We start from the raw sequence: 23,449 nt of genomic DNA, 5'->3' as shown, positions 1-23,449 counted from the left end.
CATACTCTAAGTAACTGTAATATATAAAAACCCAGATTTATAAAACATATTAGATGTTACTTTACAAAATAATATGATTCTTTTAAACTAAGCTTGTCTATTGCCTTTAAAAAATAGAAATTCAATTTATATTTATCTCAGAATTCACTAAAAGAATGATGATTGTGTACTTACTCTACATAAAGAACTTATAATTTAGTAGGGAAGATATGACATATCCCCAAATAGTTATTTTATAAGGTAAGTTATGTTAGTTATATTAATTTACATTAGGTGGGAAATTGGAGATTTCTTGGACAAGGTAGTCTTTAAAAACTGACTTTAAAGAATAGTAGGATTTCAGCAGGGAAAAATCAAGGAAAAGGAAGAGTACAAAGCTTTCTAGAAGAAATCCTAGAAGCTCAAGGCTTTTGACAAAGAGAAGTCCAATTTATATTAGGAACATAGAGGAGGGAATTAATAAGGTAGATTAGCACTAAATCTTTCTCTTTTTTTAAACTTTTTTTCCAAAATTAATTTTACACATATTTATAATCTTTCCTTTTCACGGACTCTCCCAAATGATAAAAACAAAACAAAACAAATTTAAAAATAAAACCCTCACTGTAAATATGCATAGTCCAGGAAAACTTTTCTAGATTGGCCACTTCTGAAAAGTTTTTTTTTTTTTTTTTTTTAATACCGAATTTTAAGTTCTTTACCTCCGTGGCAGGAGGTGGAGGTCTTGTTAATGGTCTTTTCTCACTCCTTATCTTTCTTGACTATTCTGCAGCCTTTAAAACTGTTGGTTATTTCTTGTCTTGATCTTTTCACTCAGTCATGTCTGCCGACACTGGGTTGGCACTAGATCTTAAATAGCATTAAGTACTTTATTCACTAGGCAGTGAGGAGCTATTAAAGTTTTTTTCAAGGGAGTCACATAGGTAGAATAGATACATTAGGGAGATGGTTTTGGCAGCGGCGTGCAAAATGTACTACAAAGAACTGAACACCACTTGGAAGACGAAAGTAGTCCGGAGGAAAAGTAATAGTTGCCAGCAAATATTGGTAATGCTAATCTACCGAGTAAAAGACAAGCGCAATTACATAAATATACCGTATAAAAAAGAGGCAGTACAAAGTTTCTATATCATTTGTGGCAAGAAATCATAAACATATCGATTCTTCTGGAAGATGAAAGGATCTTCGTTCATCATTCTAGAAATCTATCTATGGAAAGGTCACCAAGCCGGTCAATTATGAAACATAATTGCTGGCAAAAATTGTCGGATCATTTGCCCGCATGAAGGTTTTTTAAAGTGGACTCCATATCTCCATTTCACAATGGGACTCGTTTCTCCGGAGACCTTGCCTCAGGAGGGCAAAGAGTCAAAAGAGCGGACTTGAAAGGAAGGAAAGAAGAAAGAAAGGCCGGGAGAAGTGGACATTAAAGGAATAGGCGTGGGAGGAGGGGGAGGGAGAGCCAGGAGGGAAGAAGCAGGCAGGAGGTGGAGCAAGGGAGGGCGGGGATCAGGGAGAGGTGGAGGCAAAGAGAGGAGAAGGCAGACCTAGAGATTAAGGGAGTGGAGGGCGCGGGAGTGACCGGAAGAGGTGAAGACGGTAAAAATAAAGCCGGAGAGAGAGAGGAAGGTGTGGAAGATACCTCAAGCTAAGGAAGACCTCTAGAACCTCAGAAGACTGGAGAGAGAGGCGGAAGGAGAATGGAGGAGGGAATGACGGGGAAAGGGGGCGCGGACGGGGGCGTGGTCAAAAGGGGCGGAGCGAGAGATGAAGGGCTGAAGTGAGCGTCAGCTCCCGGCTATCGCGAGAATTGGGCCGGGGCCGAGCTCAGCAATCTATTCCCACCCCCCCCTCCCCTCCCCAACACCATCCCGGGAGGAGCAGCGGCTGCCGGAGCCGCCGGCTCTGGACTCTCCCAATTCTGAGCTCTCATCATGGCGGCAGCGGCGGCGGCGGCTGTCGGGGGGCAGCCGTCGCCTCAGTCTGAGCCGCCTCAGCCGGACCTGGGCCGGGACAAGGCGGCCACGGCGGCACACCTGAAGGAGGCGCTAAGCCGGCCGGACAACCGGGCGGGTGCTGAGGAGCTGCAGGCTCTGTTGGAGCGGGTGCTGAGCGCCGAGCGGCCGCTGGCCCGGGCGGAGGGCGGGGGGGAGGAGGCGGCAGCGGCGGCGGCCGGAGGAGGCAGCGGGGGCGCTAGCGGCGGCGGCCCGGGGGCTGCGGAAGAGGAGGCCCTCGAGTGGTGTAAGTGCCTTTTGGCCGGCGGCGGCGGCTACGAGGAGTTCTGCGCCGCGGTGAGGGCCTACGACCCCGCGGCGCTCTGCGGCCTGGTCTGGACAGCCAACTTCGTGGCCTACCGGTGCCGGACGTGCGGCATCTCTCCTTGCATGTCCCTGTGCGCCGAGTGCTTCCATCAGGGCGACCACACCGGACACGACTTCAACATGTTCCGCAGCCAGGCCGGGGGCGCCTGCGATTGTGGGGACAGCAACGTGATGCGGGAGAGCGGGTGAGCCCTGGACGGGGGGACGGAGGGATAGAGGGAGGAAAGGAAGGAGCCGCTCTCCGGGGCTCTCCTGGAGCTGTCAGCCGACAGGCGAGTGGGGGAGGGGCAACTGGAGGGGGAGGGAGCTGGAGCCACATGGGGATAGAGGTATCGGAGCTGTCACCGGTGGGGGAGGGGGTTGTCGCGCTAGGGCCTCCTTCGGGACCCGGAGCTACCTTGGCGCGCAGGGACCGCGGGGTTGTCAGTTGTGTATTTGTCTGGGAAAAGGGTCATGGAGCTGTCCAATTCTTCGTTCGGCCCATACCGGCTGTTGGAGGCAAGCGGGGAGAAGAGGAGAAATGGATCTAACTTGGGGTCTCCGTCGGGGGAGAGACCAGTTGGGCAAGGAACTTTGGAAATGTCCCTGGTGTCCTCAGTTGAGTGAGGAAGCTGATGCTGGAGTGCTGGTGTGTGTTTGGTGCGGGAGGTGGGTGGAGAAGAGGGAGGAGCCTCTGGGAGAGACAGGAGCTGTCAAGCGGGTCTGTGACTGACCCGAGAGCCCTAAACCTGGGCTCCTGAACAGTTACTGGAGAGCGTTTCCTCTCTTTTTGGGGTGTGGTGTGGGGTTGTGCATTGTTGCTGTATCCAGGATATTCTCCAGAAAAACACATAAGATTAATTAAATTATTTTGTTTTCAGCTGGAAAAGATTTTTTTCTATGCTGACTTTTTTTTTTTTTTTTTTTTAAATGGGGATTGAGGACTGGTTGGGAGGTGGGGAGAGGGTAGGGTCCGGACTTGTGGTTTCAATAAAGGCATAGGAAACTCCTTTTGCTGATACAAATTAACAGTGCATTTGTAATTCACAATTCTTACAATTTTTTTTTTCTTGGGACCTTAAGAGATTCAGTGTAACATCTAGGGCCATACTGCCTAGAGTATCTGAGGCAGGATGTGAACTCAGGTAGGTATTCCTTATTTCCAAGTCAGCCACTCTATGTACACTTTCTCATTTACCTTCCACATGGACAGTGTTTGGATGCTTATAAATATGCAAATACCTTAAAAAAAACTGCTGATAATCTGGAGGTGAGTCTCAGATACTGAAGATGATGAGCAAAGAATTGCTAAGGTGTCTGCATAGAACTGTCCTTAGAGTTATTAATGATACAATTTAAAGACTAGTCCTCTCCCTATTTTTCTTTTGAGTACTTATAAAATTATATTTTAAAAAGACATGCAAAATCTCATTTTTATGTTTAAAATATGAATATATAAAATATTCTCATATGGGACTATTTAAACTTTTAATGTTTTATTTATTATTAATATTTCTTTTTTGGACTTCTGGTTTGCTGTCCTTTTTTTGGTATTTGTGATGAATTCTCTTAATTTTGACTTTTGTCTGGTTTTTTTTGTTTGTTTTGCTTTTTACTGATCTTATTTTACAGTTTTTTATATATATTAAAAAAAAGTATGGTGAGAACATACTGGAGTAGAAGAACTATTACTTAAAAATGCTCCTTACCAATTTCAATAAATTGTATGGTTGATCTGGTTTGGCATTGAGAAGTCTACAAAATCCCAATACTCCTTACCAGTTTAAATAAATTGTATGGTTGATCTGGTTTGGCATTGAGAAGTCTACAAAATCCCACTTAGGATTTGTATTTTTATGAGAAGTTTTCTTGTGATTATTTTAGAGTCTTACATTTTGGATTAGAGGTACGAAACTAAGCTGCTATTATAATACCACAGTGTAAAAGTAGAACTGAATATCAATTTTATTTGAAGATAGATTAGAATACTCATTTTGAAAAGCAGGTATCTTTCTTTTCATTTTACTCTAGAGTCCATGTTGTGTGGTTTTATTTCTGTATCTTTTAAATAGGTATAGGGACTGGACCTGTGATTTCATTGGCACTCCAGGGTGAGGAAAGTCCCCTCTACCAAAGCAGGTTGGAACCTTCTCTGCTATTTATAGTATTAAGAGAGTTACTTAAAGCACTGAGAGATTAAGTGTTTTGTCAGGATTACAGAAGACTGTTATAGAAGTGACTTCAACCCATTCATTTCTGACTGCAGCTTTTGCTCTCTATTCACCTGTGACACATTATATCACCCAGCTTAGAAGTTTGAGTGGGCAAATATCAGAAACAGTGGACATGGAATATCAGATGCTGTATTCATTTTGAAATTCGCCAGTTCAATTCAGAATATTATTCAAAGCAATTAATATTTATTAAATGCATACTATAAGCAGAGAGTCATTGTGCTGTAGTAGCTGGAGGGGATGGCCTTGGAAGCAGAATAAGCCTGGGTGAAATCCTAAATCTGACACATACTTGTTATGTGATACTGGATAAACAATAGGATCATAATTTTAGAGTTTGGAAGGGACCTTCTAGATCAATTAGTTGATCAATTAGTTGGTTAACACTCTTTATTTTATTTACAGAGGAGGAAATAGAGATACAAGTTTAGTGACTTGCCTAGGGTCACACACAGGAGTAAGTAGCAGAATTGGGATTTTAATATGGGTCCTCTGATTCCAAATCCAGTATTCTTTTCAGTTGACCAGTGTTTCCCTCACAGTCCTAGTCAACTCCAATACAGTAGAGCTGTTATGTTGCAAGTGAGTTACATTAATGAAATTTCCACAGAGAGAGACTTGCCTGCATTTGTATTAGTATGGGCTAGATAGGACCAACAGAAATTATTTGCATACATAGTGACCTACATATTTGCCTAGATGGACTCGAGTTTTCATATAATTATGGGTTATGTGTGGGGAGCAATTTTTAGATAACATGCCAAAATAGACTGAATTGAACAGCAGAGAATTTTCCTCTGAGATGCACTAATGACCATTTGATGACCTGAATTCTCAGCAACTATTTGGAGGAATTTGCCATAACTCCTTTTAGCCATACACATTTAACTTATCGCCTTTATAGACAATACTTCATTGGTATTCATTTGGAAACTTTGTTAGGACCCAAAATCATGAACTTCTGAATTTTGACCAGATAGGATATGTAAAACTTGATTATTCTGATAGGGATAGTAGATGTTTAAACCTTTGCAGTCTTAAAAATTTCTTAACATGTTTTGAAGGTAGTTATGAGTTAAGATATATTGGGGATTTCTGGTTGGTCGTTGTTTTAACTGCTATGGAATTTTTCAATCTCATCATTCAGTTCCTTCTTCCATAAAGGAAGGATTGCTTTTAACTTTGTGTTCCTAACAGTAACAAAGAAGACAAAAATTTTCGTCTAATTTCTTGTTGAAAGTAAGATTACTGGACATTGTTAGTATTAGACTGCTTTTGGAGGTCTGAAGTGGAATTTTGGGTAGGTTTAACCTAACCCATATCAGAATATTCTATTTTATTTTCAAATGAATAATTATGGAGAAAATGATCTGCTCTTACTTTCTGGTTTGATAATACTAACAAAATATTTTTCCTTGAGTGCTCTTTCTCTCCCTCTCTCCCTCTTTCCCTCCCTCTCTTTCTCTCCCTTTTTCTCCTTCTCTCTGTCTTAGTTATTAATGTCTTACTCTGTCTTCATCAGATCCCTCTTCTTTCTTCTCATTGCTGTTCAACATAATATAGATTTTTTTTTTTTTTGTTTATTTTAACATTGCTTTTTGAATCATGTTGGAAGAGAAAAATCAGAGCAGAAGGGTAAAACCATGGGAGAGAGGGAAAAAAAACAAAACAAAAAAGAAGTGAATATAGCATGTGTTGATTTACATTGTCTCCTTAGTTCTTTTTCTGGATGCAAATGACATTTTCTGTCCAAACTGTATTGGGATTGCTTTGAATCACTGAATCACAGAAAAATCAAGTCTTTCATAGTCGATCATTGTACATTATTACTATTATTGTATATAGTGTATAGGAATACATTGTATTGTTTCTGTTTGTTTCACTTTCAGTTCATATAAATCTTTCCAGACCTTTTTAAAAATCAGCTTGTTTATCAGTTTTATAGAACAATAATATTCCATTACCTTCATATACCACAACTTATTCAGCCATTCCCTAATTAATGGGGATCTACTCACTTCCAATTCTTTGCTACCACAAAAAGAGCTGTTACAAACATTTTTGCACATGTGGGTCCTTTTTCCTCCTTTATGATTTTTTTGGGATACAGATCCAACACTGCTGGGTCAAAAGGTATGCACAATTTTATAGCCCTTTGGGCATAGTTCAAGGTTACTCTCCAGAATGGCTGCATTATTTCACAACTTCATTAATAATGCATTAGTGTTCCAGTTTGCCCACATCCCCTCCAATATTTATTATTATTTTTTCCTTTCATCTTAGCCAATCTGACAGGTGTGAGGTGGTATCTCAGAAGTTATTTTAATTTGCATTTCTTTAATCAGTAGTGATTTAGAGCATTTTTTTCCCATATGAATATAGTTAGCTTTAATTTCATCATCTGAAAATTGTTCATATCCTATGACCATTTATCATTTGGGGGTGACTTGTATTCTTACAAATTTGACATAATTCCTTATATATTTTAGAAATGAGATCTTTATCAAAAATACTGACTGTAAAGATTTTTTTCCCCCAACTTTTTATTTCCCTTTTAATCTTATTTCTGTTGGTTCTCTTTGTGCTTTAAAAACCTTTTAGTTTAATGTAATCAAACTTGTCCATTTTTTCTTTCATAATGTTCTCTAATTCTTCTTTGGTCATAAATTCCTTTCTCCAAAGATCTGATAGATAAATTATCATTTGTTTTCCTAATTTGTTTATGGTATCGTGTCCATTTTGACTTTATTTTATATGGAGTGTGAGATGTAGATCTATGCTGAGTTTCTGACATAGGTGCTAATTATCAACTTCTTGGTCTGTTATAGTAGCTTCCTAAGAAGTTTGATATTTTTCACTCTCTAACTCTTCCAGTATATATATTACACTGCTGCCAAACTAATTTTCTCTATGTATAGATCTGTTCATGTCAGTCTTCTGCTAAAACCTTTTTAACAGCTCTGCTTACCTACTTAGTAAAATTTAAACCTTCCTGCTTGACATTCACTACCCTCCATGACCTGACATAGTTTCAGCTCTCTCAAACCTTTCTGTTCCTGCCAGCTAGACAATATGCTAACCCTATTCTTCCATTTCCTCTTCTCCTTAGCCTTCATTTTACTTTGAGTATAACAATTTATTAATTGACATATTTCTTATAAATATGAAATATAAACTTTTTTGAAATATCATAAATAATTGAGTAATGCCTCTATATTTTGGCATTCAAGAAAGAGGCATTGATTATAATTTTTTTTCAGTTTTTATTAGTACCTTTAAAAAAAAAGTAAGTTAATTTAATATAACTTAAGCTTAATATAAGCAAAATGAGTTATAAAGTAAATCTCCAATTTATTTTTCTGGAATACTTGTATTTGAATATCATGGTTATTAGCCACCCAAAGCATGCTTATCAGTAGCATATGTGTTATGCTTAGTTTCCAGCATTTAACTGGCACATTCTCCTACTGACACTACCCATTATTGACTACTAATATTATCTGTGGGTAAAATTAATAAATATGCATAGGGATTCCAAAAGCATTATAATATGCTCTGATATAAAGCAAATGTAAATATTCAGCAATAATAATCTCTGAACAAATTTTTAAATACAGTGGAATCTTAATTTAAGATAGCCCAGATAAATGTTCCTTCATTTTCTGGGACTATATCACCATTTCTTCACAGCTTGAGATTTTCAACATTGTTGAACTAGTAATAAACATATGAAATAAAATAAAAATATTATTTTGTGTGAATTTAAGTAAAATTATATTGATAAATTGTTAGAATTTTCAATTCTACTGCTTCACGTCAATTATTAATTTGGGTTTTTTTGAGGATTCAAAAATCCTCACTGGTTAAAGGTTTATAATAGTATAATTAAAGGTATATTTGATTTTCAGTAGGGAACTGGCTTTGTTTTAGACTCCCATGTATAATTTCATTTTTTATTTAGCAAACTATTTAAATAATGAATATAACATAACTCACTAAGATTTTTTTTTTCTTCCACATATATCAGTTATTTGTTGGTGGGAGTGTCCTTGTACTAACACAGATTACAAGGCCTTTGAGCTCTTTACTTTGGCCAAAACATGACCATTTTCTACCTAACTTAGTGATGAGTTGTTTTTTTTTTTTTTTAATTTAGCTAGCCTGTGTTTCATGCTGATAATGAAATCCTTTCTACCTTAGTATAGAGCCTTCTAAAGCTTGCATTCCACTGGTATGGCCTTTTACAGTGCAGGGTCACCTTCCTACCACAAAAAGGACAGCAGAACAGGACTTTAATGGATGATTCATCTTTCTATTCAATAAATATATACACACACACACACACACACACACACACACACACACACTGTTAGTTATTAGGTAAGTCACTTTTTAATTTGGATGTTGATACTTTTTTTTAAAATGAACATGAATTTACGTTTCTCTTTAGTTTTCTTAAAGTTTATATTCAAAAGGTAGTAACAATTGCTCTATATCCTTCTCTGAATTTTGTTTTCTTCTTTGTATTTTTCAAATTTTCCACTTGTGCCTTCTCTGTCTCTGTCTCTCTCTCTCTGTCTCTCTCTCTGTCTCTCTCTGTCTCTGTCTCTTTCTTTCTCTTTTTGGCTTCTGATTGTCTTCTAAGTCATCAATTCACACCAATACAAGGGCTCTTTTGTAATAATTATGGTTAAGCAGTACTAACATATTGCTTGATCTGAAAATTGGTCTGTCTTGCTTTGTACCTCTGGTTTATTTTTTCTCTACTAAGATGTAGGAAGCATGTTTCACCATCAGATTAAATGAGAGAAAATTTGTGAAGCACTTAGCACAGTACCACACATAGTAACTGGTGCCTAATAAATGCTTGATTCCTTCCCTCCTTTCTTCCCTTTTTCTTTCCCCTTCTCTCTTTCCTCCCTTTCCTCCTTCCCTCCTTCTCTTTCTCTCTTTCTCCTTTCCTCCCTTCCTTTCTCCCTTCCCTCCCTTCCTTCTTTCCTTTCTATCTTTCATTTCACTCTGTATCAATTCATGCAAATTTTAGGCTTTACTAAATCTTTAATTTTTGTAAATTTTTATGGCTAGTTTTATACTACCACAAAAAGCGCTGTCATAAAATATTTTTGTCTTTTTTTGACCTCTTTGGAATATTTCCGTAGAAGTGGTATTGCTGTCAAAAAAATCTGTATAGTTTAGTGACTTTATAGGTTGTTTTTCCAGAAAGGTTGGTCTACTTGATAGCTCCACTGACACTACATTAATATACGTATATTTAATCTCCTCCAACCATTACCATTTTCCTTATTTGTCATGTTTGGCATTCTAATGCTATGAGAAGTAGGACCTCAGAGTTGTTTTAATGTGCTTTTCTTGCTAGTGATTTTTTAATTAATAATTTTTTAATTGTCAAAAATATTTTTCTTTCTCCCATCTCCCATATTGAAAAAAGAGAAATAAGATACATAATACATAAAAATAGAATACGTCAAATACCTAATTTTGCAGTCAACTGAAAGAAATTTCTACATTGTTGATGTTCAAAAAATAATCAAAATTTGCATGCTGAATTCATAAACACTCTGTCAGGAGGTGGGTAGCATGTTTTATCATAGGTCTTCTACAATTGTGGTTGGTTATTGTCTTAATTTTTCAAAATTGTTTTTCTTGACAATGTTGTTATTGTAGAAATTGTTTTGCTCACTTCATTCTTTATCAGTTTGCATAAATTTTCCCTGGTTTCTCTGTAACTACTACTTTCATCATTTCTTAGATGTATGTATATATTCTGTTATAGTCATATATTGTTCTTTGTTCAGTCATTAGAGTCTTTAGAGCACCACACTACAAAAGAAGCTGGTACGAATATTTTTGTATGCTTGGATCCTTTCCCTCTTTTTTTGAATTCTTTCAGGTCAGGACAGAGGCTTATATTACTGAATTCATACCCAGTTTTTAGATTTTTTTGGACATAATCCCAAATTGCTTTCCAGAATTGCTGAATCAATTCATAGTTCCACCAAAAATGGAATGCTAATTTTCCTACATCCTCCTCCAACATTTGTTATTTACTTTATTATTAGTAATTTGGAGCATTTTTCCCATATAATTGATGATAGCTTACATTTCTTTAATTTTTTTATTTAATGTTTTATTTTTCCACTTCTATGTAAATAGTTTTCAACATTCATTTTTGTAAGATTTTGAATTCCAAATTATTTTCTTTCTCCCTCCCTCTCACTTCTCCACTCTCCAAGACAGCTAGCAATCTGAACTAGGCTATACATATAGAAGCATTTTAAACATATATCCTTATTAGAACAAAAAAGAAAAACTATAATAAAGAAAAACAAAGAAAAAAGTGAAAATATTCTGTCTTGATCCACATTCAATCTTCATAGACCTCTCTCTGAATGCGGATGGCATTTTCTATCCCAAGACTATTGAAATTGTCCTGCATCACTGGCTTGCTGATCATCACACAATTTTGCTTTTACTGTGTATAGTGTTGTCCTGGTTCTGTTAATTTCACTCAGCATCAGCTCATATAAGTGTTTCTAGACTATTCTAAAATAAACCGGCTCATTTGTTTCTCCCCTCCTTCCCTCTCTCTTAAGTGACTTGCCCAGGGTTATACAGCTAGCAAGTGTTAAATGTCTGAGGCTGGATTTGAACTCAGGTCCTCCTGACTTAAGGGGCAGTAGTTTATCCACTGCACCCATCTAGCTTCCCCTCATTATTTCTTATAGAACAGTAATATTATATTACATTCATATACCATAACTTTTTCAGCCATTCTCCCACTGATGGATGTCCACTCAATTTTCAATTCCTTGCCACCACAAAACGAGTTGCTATGAACATTTTTGCACATTTGGATCCCTTTTCCTCTTTTATGTTCTTTTTGGGACACAGACCCAGTAGTGGTACTGCTGGATCAGAGAGTATGCCTAGTTTGATAGCTCTTGGTGCACAGTTCCAAATTACTATTGAGAATGGTTGGATCAGTTCATAATTGCACCAATAATGCATTAGTGTCCCAATTTTCCTACATTCCCTCCAGCATTTATCATTATCTTTTTCTGTCATATTTAAAAATTATTAGACTTTTTAGATATGCAAACATTCTGAATAAAAATATAAAAAATTGTGGTCTAATTAATTATTAGTAATTCATTACTTTATTGAACAGATTACAATCTGCCCTTGGGAAATTTTTGAAAGTAGAAAATTTGATATTTGACAAGTTAGAAAAATCTGGTATTTAACAGGCTGGCAACCTTTATCTTTAGAAATGATTATGGAATTTTAAAAAATCCTTAATTTTCTCTAGAACAAAGTAGTTTTTCACTTTTTTCTTTGTTATGGTATTTGGCTTTTTTTGTCCAATTTTTCGTTACTGTTATCTATCCATAGTTGTTGTAACACCTTTGGAACTACTTACTTTTGCTCCAGAAAAAAGTGGGTCTTTAGCCTTGTAAGTAGAAAAACTTTATTTCTCTTAGTTCATCCAATGTTGATAAAACTTTCTTTGTGATAATTAAATTTGTAGGAAACTGACTTGTAAAATATAACCATAATTATTCATTGCAATAGGGAATATATTTGGTTAGTGTATACTAGCTGTTTGTTTTTTCTCTTTATGACATATCTCCTTTCTGGTGTGCCAACAGGTCCACTAAGGAATGCATATCACAAAGTAATTTGATAATGAGGGAGCTGTGTAGCATTAAAGGGACATTTTATGCAGCAAATGATAAGATCTGTTGTTTTAATTTTTCCTATTTTAGGTGTTCATCATTATGAGAAAGTTGGATTTGAGTTCCGTAGACTAAATACTTCTTTAATGATGTTGAGCAGATAATGAATTTTATGTATTTTCCTCTTTTTCCAGGTTTCATATTGGGTAAAAGAAGATTAATTACTTTCAGGAATCTACTGACTTTAAATATAGTTCTTTTCAGTATTTTGCCTTTCTTCTAGTTCATTTGTTTCCTTTTTTTTTTAATAAGGCTTTTCTCTCCATTTCTACAGTTCCTGGAGTTTCTTTCATGTCAGTTGGATTTAAGGTGATTAGTCCAGTACAGCAGACAATTAATACAACGATATTAAGAACATTCAATATCTGTAGTAAATTATTTATATGAACAAGTAACAGAAAACAGAAAAAGTTATTTTTTGGGGGGAGTGATTATTATTTTATTTGGTGGTCATAATAATGTAGTGTTTTGGTTGGTCTGGAGGTATTTGGACCAGCCTTCATTTCAGCAGAGTAATCTTCACGAGAATAACCAGGAATAAAATCCAGCTTCTTTATTATCTTTTTCAAAGTCTAGTTCCGTTGCCTGGGGCCTGGGCTAGCTTTCTTGAAGTCCTCTGGTATGTGTCTTGATTTCTGTGGGGGCAGTATGAGGACCACCACAATGGTCTGTGTCTTGAAGTTTGTCTCAGTCTGAGAGCTCCAGCCTCCAGTCCTCTGTCTTCTCTGACTCTACCGGGAGCCCTTCTGAGTCTGTCTCTGGCTCAGACACACCTTGATCTCAGTGGAGAAATGAAGGAAGACAAGCCTGCCACTACGATGGTGTGAGATAGAATGAATGAATCTGGCTAAGTTTGTCCCAGCTTACATACTTTATTATAATTGGGTTTTGTAGTTCAGTAAATGATTCTGTAGACATTCTCATTCAATCATTTGATCCTTGTTACTTTTTAAGGAGCGAAGGTATAATAGCTGGTAACTGGCAAAACTGAAAATTGTATCTAAAGTTGCCCTGAAACCTAGTACTCTTCTATGGACCATGTTTCTTTTTAAGTGTTACTTTAATGTTTTAGAGGTATTTCTTGAGAGTTTCATCAGTGATTTGAATATCTTTCTTTTACTATCAGCTTTCTCTCAAGAATAAAGTACTCAATATCCTCATTGTTCCTAATATCTTGCAAAACTGATTTCAACCTGTGCAACTCCTGAAGCACTTCTTGCAAAAGTCACTAATGATGGCAGAATCATCATCATCAGCTGCTGATATCAGTCCTTTTTACTTGCAACTGTCCTGACGGGGTAGATTGTCTTTATGAAAATAAACATTTATTATACATTTGTAGCTGTAGTGTAGAAGAAAAGTTTGACTCTCTACTAAGAGTCAGGTGAGAGAATAGGATCTGAGTCTCAGCTCTTATTAGTATCTATGTGATCTTCTTCAGTGCTCTTTAGCCTTAAATTTTCTCATCTGTAACATTGAGTGTAATATAAATATTATATTACCTATCTGATAGAGTTGTTGTGAAGAATGATTTTTACCCTTAAATCCTTATGTGAATGTGAGCTTTTATTAGAATCTAATTGAGGCTTTCACTCTGCTCTTAGCATAATAATTTCAGGAACTCTGAAAAAAAGGGCATGGAAAAAAATTATATTTGCATCCCTAAGATTGAAGAATGGGGAGAAAATCTTACAGTTAAAGATTTATATGTAGATTTTAGTTGGGAGGATTCTACTTGTCTCTTTTTGCTTTTATTTTCTTTATAGAGAGTTTTTTCAAGTGAATCAGAACTTCAGTTAAACATACTTAAGCAATCTGCTTGCTACTAACAGAAAAAGTAATTACTTGACAGGCCACATTATGAATATAAGAATTTGAAACTTTTCAGTTTAGAATGTTTCCTTTTTTCTTTTTTAAGCATAGAGCCTTTTTATTCTTTTTTTTTTTTCAATTTCAATTTTTTTTCCTTGCTCTTTCCCCATTTGTTGAGGAGGCAAGAAAAATAAAATCCATTACAAATATGGATAGGCATGCAACTTTCTGTATTAGCTATGATAATGTTTTCTTTTTTTTTAAATTACAAATTTGACATTTTACAAAAAAGAACGTTTTTATATACAAGGAAAAGAGACTTTTATATGAAATTGGACTTCTGTTACATAGTTTTTTTTAATGTATTAAATTGAACACAATAACAAAATTGCTCTTCTGAACTTTACTGTTTTTGTCAGTATTTTTAATATTTTATTGATCTTTTCTTGCCTTTTTTATATCATCTCTGTTAGGATATTTGTTTGGACAATATATTTCTAGAAGCAGAAGACTTCCTTTTGGAATTGTCTCCTGGAGTTCTGTGACATTGTCACTACAGTGAATATTTGCTTTTGAGCTAGAATTGACCTAGTCTTTCCTGAACCAGTACCATATAAAGGGTCTTCTTGGGTAGCACTGCATTGGAAGTAGTTGACTAGGACTCTTAAAGAATGATCCTATATCATTTGATCCTATACCATACTTTGCCTTCTAGAGGCAGGTTTTATAGTAGGAAGAGGGTAGGCAAAGTTATAGAAGTCTAGAGAGAGAAATTGGACCCGAGAGAAAGGAAACCTTGAAAGAAGAAAAGGATCTTAAAAGACAGAGACAAAAGGGGAATACATTCTGTTTGATGGATAATTTGTGTGAATTTATGGATAGAGAAGAGGATATGTTGAGTTTGGAGAATTGAAATAGTCTAGTTTTATGGGAATATAGAATGCATAAAGAGGAATAATATGAAAGAAAAGTACAAAGTAGTTTGCAAACAGATTCTGATTTGTTCTAATGTTACTGTTCTGTGCCAATTTGATAGTTCCTTCTTGATTTCCTTTGATGGTTCATCATATAAATCCTAGCTGTGGAAGGATTTATACTAGTCTCTTCTTTCTATACATTTTGGGGTTAATTAAATTATTTTTTCTGTATAGATGACTCACAGATATTCAGCTCTAGCCATTGTTTTAGTTTTCATCACATGTCATCTGCTTCTTGGACATTTCAAACTTGATGTCCTGGAAAATCTCAAACTCAACATATCCAAAACTGAACTTATTGTCCAGACTTCCCTTTATCCTCTCCAATTCCTTTTCCAAACTTCAAGATTTCTGTCTAAAACACCAATATTCTTTTAGTCTCTCAGGTTTGTAAAATAGGATTATCCTTGAGTACTCACTTTCCTTTTTCCTATATATTTGGTTAGTTGCCAGATCTTGCCTTTTCTATCTCTGCAATATCTTTCATCTAACTTCCTTTTCTTTAATCATAGAGTTACTACTTAAATTAAGTCCTTCATTATTGCTCACTTAAGTTATAACAGTTTCTTGATTGGTCTTCTTGTCTCATTTCTTCTTACTGTATCCTGTCCTACACTTGGCTATCAAAGCAATTTTCTTTAAGCATTGAATGGTTTCCTACTCAGCTCCATTGGCTTTCTGTTGTCTCTAGGATTGTTAAAAGAAAATCTTTGCTCAGTCCTTTACTTGAATAATGAAGCAAATCTAGGAAGAGAAAAATTTAAAGGAATTTATTATAGCATCCAAGATATGGTCAGTTGTTGTCTTTTTTTCTTGAAGAATGACATCACTGTGTTAGAGTCAAGTTACAGTGTGTCTGACTATGCCTAATCAGACCAGTATGAGCTTGAAATTGCTTGGGCATAAGCAATCCATGTGAACATGGAAGTGGATTCTGTAACCATGCATCTCATGTTTCTTTTGAACTCTTTCAATTTTGCTTTGCTCATAGAGCACAACACCATCTCAGATGAGTGTTTGCCATGCTGGCTGGTCCTGTATCAATGTCTTCCATCTTATACAATCAATTTCAAAGTTCTTAAGAGAGACCTTGAGAGTCTTACTTTTAATCTCTTTTTTTGTCAATATCCTATCATGAGGAATTAGGTATTTGACAAGAAAGATCATTAGAGACTGCATGAAAGGCCTCTGCACAAATATTATAAGCAAACAATGACCAGCAAAATGTGCAGTACAAAGGGAAGTTCATACAGCGATGTCCAAGGCAAAATGATAAGCATCTTACAGTATAAGTAGCAGGTCCATAACATGCACATGATCAGTATAACAAGCAAAGTTATAATAGGTGAATAAAGGAACCCAAAATAGAAGTTTTAGGAGTGTAGAGTCCTTTGGTAGCATCCATGATTTTCAGGGTTCTGGCAAGAACTTCCTTTGCATCTGTCAGATAGCTGCATATGGATCAGGGCTTGCTTGTAGAGGCATTTATTTAATCATCTTCAGATCCTAGATCACTTATGGAGATCTACTAGGTAATTCGAATAAAACCCATTAATTTTAAGACAGTATAATTTAGTAAACTGTGATAAAATCTAATCAAATTGGCTTTGTGGTAACTAGTTCATGTGATGAAAACTTGTATGGATTTTATGGGACTAGATCTAATAAACATCAGGATATTCTGGTTGTTATTGTATGATACTTAGGGCAATTTCTTTTTCAGAGTTCTTCTCAACAGCTATAAAAAATCCTATTTTTGCCTAGGTTATTTATCTTTAGGTCTCATTTTTAGTATCCAAGATCCCAACTTCTTTTTGGCTGATTTTTTTCTCCCCACAATTTTCCCATTCTCTACTGAGTCTCATCATGGACATTACAGATAGGATTATCTCTTCCAGTTTTGGGGGCTTGTTTATCTGAGAAAGTACAGGTTTGCCCTTCCCACTCTCTTTTTAATACCAGCATTCCCTTGTTGTGTGGAATACTATTGTGCCTGCAAATCCATTTTCTTACTTACCTCTTATTTTCACCTTCTCTTTTTTGTACACAGATGAGGGGGAAAAAATAAAAATTTGGGTTTTGGGACCTATTTCTTCTTAACCTTCCTGAGCTTGGGAACTGATGCCCAGGGAAGTGTACTCCTGCCTAATTGGGGCTGCATATTGGAGTAAGATTTCCCATTGAGTTCCCTAAGGAAAAGCAATTTTCCTGACTGGCTCTGCAAAAATTGTTCAAAGCAAATCTTTGTCTTTTAATAATAAAGCAAACTCTCAGGAAGAGGAAATTTAAAATGCTTTATTGTGGCACCCAAGGTAACAGTTTTTCAAATACAGCCAGACACCAAGGTTAAATCATGTACTTTTTAAAGATGTGTTTTGTGATAAGACAATACTAATAGGCCCACATTTTTCTTTTTTCTTTTTTTTATTACAGCTTTTTATTTATAAGATATATGCATGGGTAATTTTTCAGCATCAACAATTGCAAAACCTTTTGTTCCAACTTTTCCCCTCCTTCCTCCCACCCCTCCCCCAAATGGTAGATTGACTAATACATGTTAAATATGCTAAAGTATAAATTAAATACAACATACGTACACATGTCCAAACAGTTATTTTGCTGTACAAAAAGAATTGGACTTTGAGATAGTGTACAATTAGCCTATGAAGGAAACAAAAAATGCAGGTGGACAAAAATAGAGGGATTGGGAATTCTATATAGTGGTTCATAGTCATCTCCCAGAGTTCTTTTGCTGGATGTAGCTGGTTCAATTCTCTATTGGAATTGATTTGGTTCATCTCATTGTTGAAGGTGGCTTTGTCCATTAGAATTGATCATCATATAGTTTTGTTGATGAAGTATATAATGATCTCCTGGTCCTGCTCATTTCACTCAGCATCAGTTCATGTAAGTCTCGCCAGTCCTCTCTGTATTCATCCTGCCGGTCATTTCTTACAGAACAATAATATTCCATAACATTATATACCACAATTTATTCAGCCATTCTCCAATTGATGGGCATCCACTCAGTTTCCAGTTTCTGGCCACTACAAAGAGGGTTGCCACAAACATTCTTGCACATACAGGTCCCTTTCCCTTCTTTAAAATCTCTTTGGGATATAAGCTCAGTAGTAACACTGCTGGATCAAAGGGTATGCACGGTTTGATAACTTGTTGAGCATAGTTCCAAATTTAGGCCCACATTTCTAAAAATGTTTGGGCTAGTGTTAGCTCAAAAACAAGTTTAGAATCGAAGTTGATACAGGTTTCTTAAAAAGGGATCAAAACACATGTTTTTCCTATCCTAGGGTTCTCATGATCTATGGCTTTTCTGCATTCACATTGACATGAGAAGTCTGGCTGGTGCAACTAGGAAAGGGAGATAGGAGATCATGAAGTTATACAAATTAACTTGGTTGTGACTAGATTCTACACTGGATAAAGCATAAGTTCTGTTTAACTTTTAAAGCCCTTCCCATTTTAATTTCACTAATTTTTTTTAGCCTCAATAAATATTATTTCCCTTTCACAATCTGTGATCTACCAAACTGGTATTCTTTCTGTCATACACAACATTTCATCTCCTGTCTTTGTTCCTCTACTCCTAGAATTCTTTTAATCTTTACTTCAAAGAACTCTTCTCTTCCTTCTGTATGAAGCTCAAGCACAATTTTCTATATAAGCTTTTCCTGAATGCCAGTTGCAAATTCCCCCTTCTAATTACCTTTATTCTCTTTGTTTTTCATCTATTTACCCAATAGCTATTTATATATGTACTTATTGTCTTCCCATTAGAATATAATATAATTTTTTTTGGGTTGTGTGGTGATGGTTCTCACTTAATTCAGTTGTTTAAAAAAAAAAGTGTGTGTGTATAGAATTGGATTAGGTATCTAAGATACCTTATGGATCAAAATCTTCTGATCTTGGGGGCAGTTAGGTGGTACAGTGATTGAAGCACTAGTCCTGAAGTCAAGAGGACCTGAATTCAAATCTGGCCTCAGACATTTTAACGCTTCCTGAATTTGTGATCCTGGGCAAGTCATTTAACCGCAAATGCCTCAGCAAAAAAAATAAATAAATAAAATAAAAAAATCTTCTGATCCTCTGTCAGACATTCAAGACTTTCTACATTTTAATCATCTTGTACTATTTCCTTTCATGTATTGTATGTTCTTTTCAAACTAGACTAGACAATCCTCTGTCTCTTGAACATACTCTGCTTCTATATTTTTGCATTATTTCTTGGGCTTGCAATCTTTTGTGTCTTATTTTAAAAAAAAATTTTTTTTTTATTTTCAAAGATTAGTCTTCCCTTTCTTCTACTTATTCCTCCCCACCTCTCCCTCATTAAGAAAGCAAGAAAAACGAAACCCTTTTTACAAATTTGTATAGTCAAAGACTGACCTCTAGGTGGTGCATTAGATAAGCACCAGACCTAGAGTCAGAAAGATCTGAGTTCATATATGACCTCAGTTACTTATTAGTTGTGTTACTCTGGGTAACTTATTTAATCCTTGTTTGCCTCATTTCCCTCAACTGTAAAATGAATTGAAGATGGAAGTGACAAACCACTCTAGTATCTTTGCCAAGAAAACCCTAAATGGGGTCATGAAGATTCAGACACAACTGAACAACAGTGAATAATTAAGCAAAATAAAATTTCTGATTGATCATATCTAAAAAAATTAAGTCTTAATCTGTGTTTCTCTGTCAGGAGTGGGCACCATGTTTTATTCATCATGACTTCTCAGGAATTGTGGTTGATCATTGTGTTGATCAGAGTTCCCAGAGTTTTTGTTTTATTTAATATTTTGTTTTAATCAACCACTCTCTACTTTCTTCCCTTTCCTGGTTTTCCTGTTGCACATGTTTAATCAGTCAAATAAATTTACACAATTGCCCATGGCCTAAAAAAATTGTCTTATTCTGAATTTTCTGAGATCCTCTATGCTCCATCATTTCTTATAGCACAATAATGCTCCATCACATTTATGAGCCTAAATTTGTTAATTTGTTCCCTAGTTTAGTATTATATTCTCCATTCCTCATTCTTTCCCTCCTCAAAAAAGGTTATAAATATTTCTGTATGCCTTTAGATTTTGTTTTGTGTAAGACTAATTTTCCCCTTAATTTGCCCTTAAATGTTCTCTCCTCCTTTCTCCTCTTCCTACTATTTTTCTGTTGAAAAATGAATTCTTTTTTTTTTTTGATCATTTTAGATGAAAGTGAAATTATTGTGTCAATTACAACTGCTTCATTTCCACCTCCTCTCTTCCTTATTTATATACATGTTTTTGTTTTTTTTGTGTGTACCTCATATGAGAGAATTTTCCCTAACCTTCTTTCCTTTCTTTCCTTTTAAGCTTTCCATTCTTAAGATCATCACAGCATAACAGAACCACTCCTAAATCTTTTCTAATTGAACTCCCTCTGTGAACCTTGATAATGATAAAGATCAGAAGGGATATATGTATGTGAATGTAAATTTGGTCCTTTGTCATTATTCATTCACACCTTTTTTATATTTCTCTTCAATTTAGTGTTTTGTATTTCAAAGTTTCTCTGTAGTTTTGGTCTTTTCATCAGGACAATTGGTAGCCCTCTGTTTTTAAAGTTTTTTTTTTTTTTCTCCCTCTTGTGTGTACCTCATATGAGAGAATTTTCCCTAACCTTCTTTCCTTTCTTTTCTTTTAACCTTTCCATTCTTAAGATCATCACAGCATAACGGAATCACTCCTAAATCTTTTCTAATTGAACTCCCTCTGTGAACCTTGATAATGATAAAGATTTCTCTTATATTCCTTTTTACTGGGTAAATTATTCGTGGCTAGAAACCATATCTTTTGACTTCTGGAATGTCATATTCCAGGTTGTCTGCTCCCTTATATTCATGGCTCCCAAATGATGTGTGACCCTGACTGTGGCTCTTTGGTATTTGAATTCTTTCACTCTGCATGCTTGTATTTTTTTCCTTTGATGTTCCCTAGAGTTTTCATTTTGGGGTTTCTTTAAGAAGGTGATCAATAGATTTTTAAAATTTTTACTTTGTCCTTGGTTCTAAGAGACATGGGCAATTTTTTTTAAATTATAGCTTTTTATTTACAAGATATATGTGTGGGTCATTTTTCAGCATCGACAGTTGCAAAACCTTTTGTTCCAATTTTTCCCCTCCTTCCCTCCACCCCCTCCCCCCAGATGGCAGGTAGACCAATACATTTTAAATATGTCAAAGTATATGTTAAATACAATATATGTATACATCCGTGTAGTTATTTTGCTGCACAAGAAGAATCAGTCTTTGAAACAGTGTAAAATTAACCTGTGAAGGAAATAAAAAATGCAGGCGGACAAAAATAGAGGGATTGGGAATTTGATGTAGTGGTTCACACTTATTTCCCAGAGTTCTTTCTCTGGGTGTAGCTGGTTTAATTTATTACTGTTCTATTGAAACTGATTTGTTTCATCTCATGAAGTTGAAGAGGGCCACATATATAATGATCTCCTGGTCCTGCTCATTTCATTCAGCATCAGTTCATGTAAGTCTCTCCAGGCCTTTCTGAAATCATCCTACTGGTCATTTCTTACAGAACAATAATATTCCATAACATTCATATACCACAATTTATTCAGCCATTCTCCAACTTAGGGGCATCCACTCAATTTCCAGTTTCTGGCCACTACAAAGAGGGCTGCCACAAATATTCTTGCACATATAGGTCCCTTATCTTTCTTTAAGATCTCTTTGGGATATAAGCACAGTAGTCACACTGCTGGATCAAAGGGTATGCACAGTTTGATAACTTTTTGAGCATAGTTCCAAATCGCTCTGCAGAATGGCTGTGTTCACAATTCCACCAACAATGTATCAGTGTCCCCGTTTTCCCACATCCCCTCCAACATTCCGCATTATCTTTCCTTGTCATTCTAGCCAATCTGACAGGTGTGTAGTGATATTTCACAGTTGTCTTAATTTGTATTTCTCTGATTAATAATGACTTGGAGCATCTTTTGATGTGGCTAGAAATAGTTTCAATTTCTTCATCTGAGAATTGTCTATTCATATCTTTTGACCATTTATCAATTGGAGAATGGCTTGATTTCTTATAAATTAGAGTCAGTTCTCTATATATTTTGGGAATGAGGCTTTTATCAGAACCTTTGACTGTAAAAATGTTTTCCCAGTTTATTGCACCCTTCTAATCCTGTCTGCATTAGTTTTGTTTGTACAAAAACTTTTCAATTTGATATAACCAAAATTTTCGATTTTGTGATCAGTAATGATCTCTAGTTCTTCTTTGGTCATAAATTCCTTCTTCCTCCACAGGGACATGGGCAATTTTTAAAGATTTCTTGAAGTAGGATATCTAGGCTCTTGGGGAGAGGTAATTGATAGTAATGATGCTCAGAAAGTCTAATGAGTCTCAGATTTTTTTTCTCTTTCATCTGTTTTCCAAGTCAGTTATTTTGCTATGAAATACTTGTTTTCTAATATGTTGTCAGACTTTTAACTTTGTTTTTAGTATTTCTAATTGCCACATGAAAGTCATTGGCTTCTCTTTAGTCCTTTGAATTTTCAGAAATTTTGTATTTTGGGCAAGGTTTTGTATCTTTTGTACCAAACTTTTATACAAAGTATACCAGACAGAATCCTAATGGGGAAATCCAGGGGGGGGGGGGGGGAAAGCCTTTCTATAAATGACTTTCCTCACTTAGACCTCATGTAACATCCATTCCATTCCAATTCTTTCTTATGTAGCTCTCATTTCTTTTCCAGTATTCTCTACAGCTGCTCTCATTCCATTTATAAAAACATTAAAATTTTTTTTTCAACTCAAGCTTTATCTCTCCTAGGAATCCTAATTGAGTTTATACTCAAGCTATATTTTTCTCTGAGATAATGCACATAGATATTTTGGAGTTATACTTTTTTATATTTGTGTCTTGAGTGTCCCTGCTACTCTAATAGTGGGGTTATGATAGAGATCTTTTTCATTTGCTCATTCTTACAGCCTATTGTTTAATTTTGAATTCTCTATTTCGGTTGTGTTCTTAGGGAACGGAGTATGTTTGGAGGAAAAGTCTGGGTTTGTTACTCCTTTCTTGGGGTATTAAGTGTTGTGTTACTCCAGAATCTTAGAGACAGGCTTGGTGTACCTGCTTCCAAAGTAGTCTGATCCAGGGCAAAGTCTAATTGCTGCTAGAGCTCTGCTAGGTTTGGGCCTGAACAACAGTAGACTATTTCTAGGAAGGCTTTGGTGAGATTCCTGTCCTGATTATTCCTCTGAGCTAGGCATTTAAAGCGAGACCTTTGTGCCTGAAGTCTGAGCTACACTGCTTCTGTGGGAAGTGGTTTCTGAATGTTCTTT

The 23,449-nt window shown here is 35.9% G+C and overlaps 1 protein-coding gene across 1 annotated transcript in view; it reads left to right on the top strand.

Moving 5' to 3' along the window:
- The first annotated feature begins 245 nt into the window (after positions 1–245).
- The window catches only part of UBR3 (ubiquitin protein ligase E3 component n-recognin 3), a 266,439-nt gene continuing 243,235 nt past the window's right edge, over positions 246–23,449 (top strand). Inside the window, exon 1 of the mRNA XM_051986192.1 lies at positions 246–2,506. Coding sequence (XP_051842152.1) covers positions 1,935–2,506 — 572 coding nt within the window. The 5' untranslated portion in view covers positions 246–1,934. The remainder of the gene's footprint in view (positions 2,507–23,449) is intronic.

Source organism: Antechinus flavipes, chromosome 3 (assembly GCF_016432865.1).
Source record: "Antechinus flavipes isolate AdamAnt ecotype Samford, QLD, Australia chromosome 3, AdamAnt_v2, whole genome shotgun sequence".
Lineage (NCBI taxonomy): Eukaryota > Metazoa > Chordata > Mammalia > Dasyuromorphia > Dasyuridae > Antechinus > Antechinus flavipes.
The sequence above is the reverse complement of the archived record's forward strand: the minus strand, read 5'-3'. Positions and strand labels throughout refer to the sequence as shown.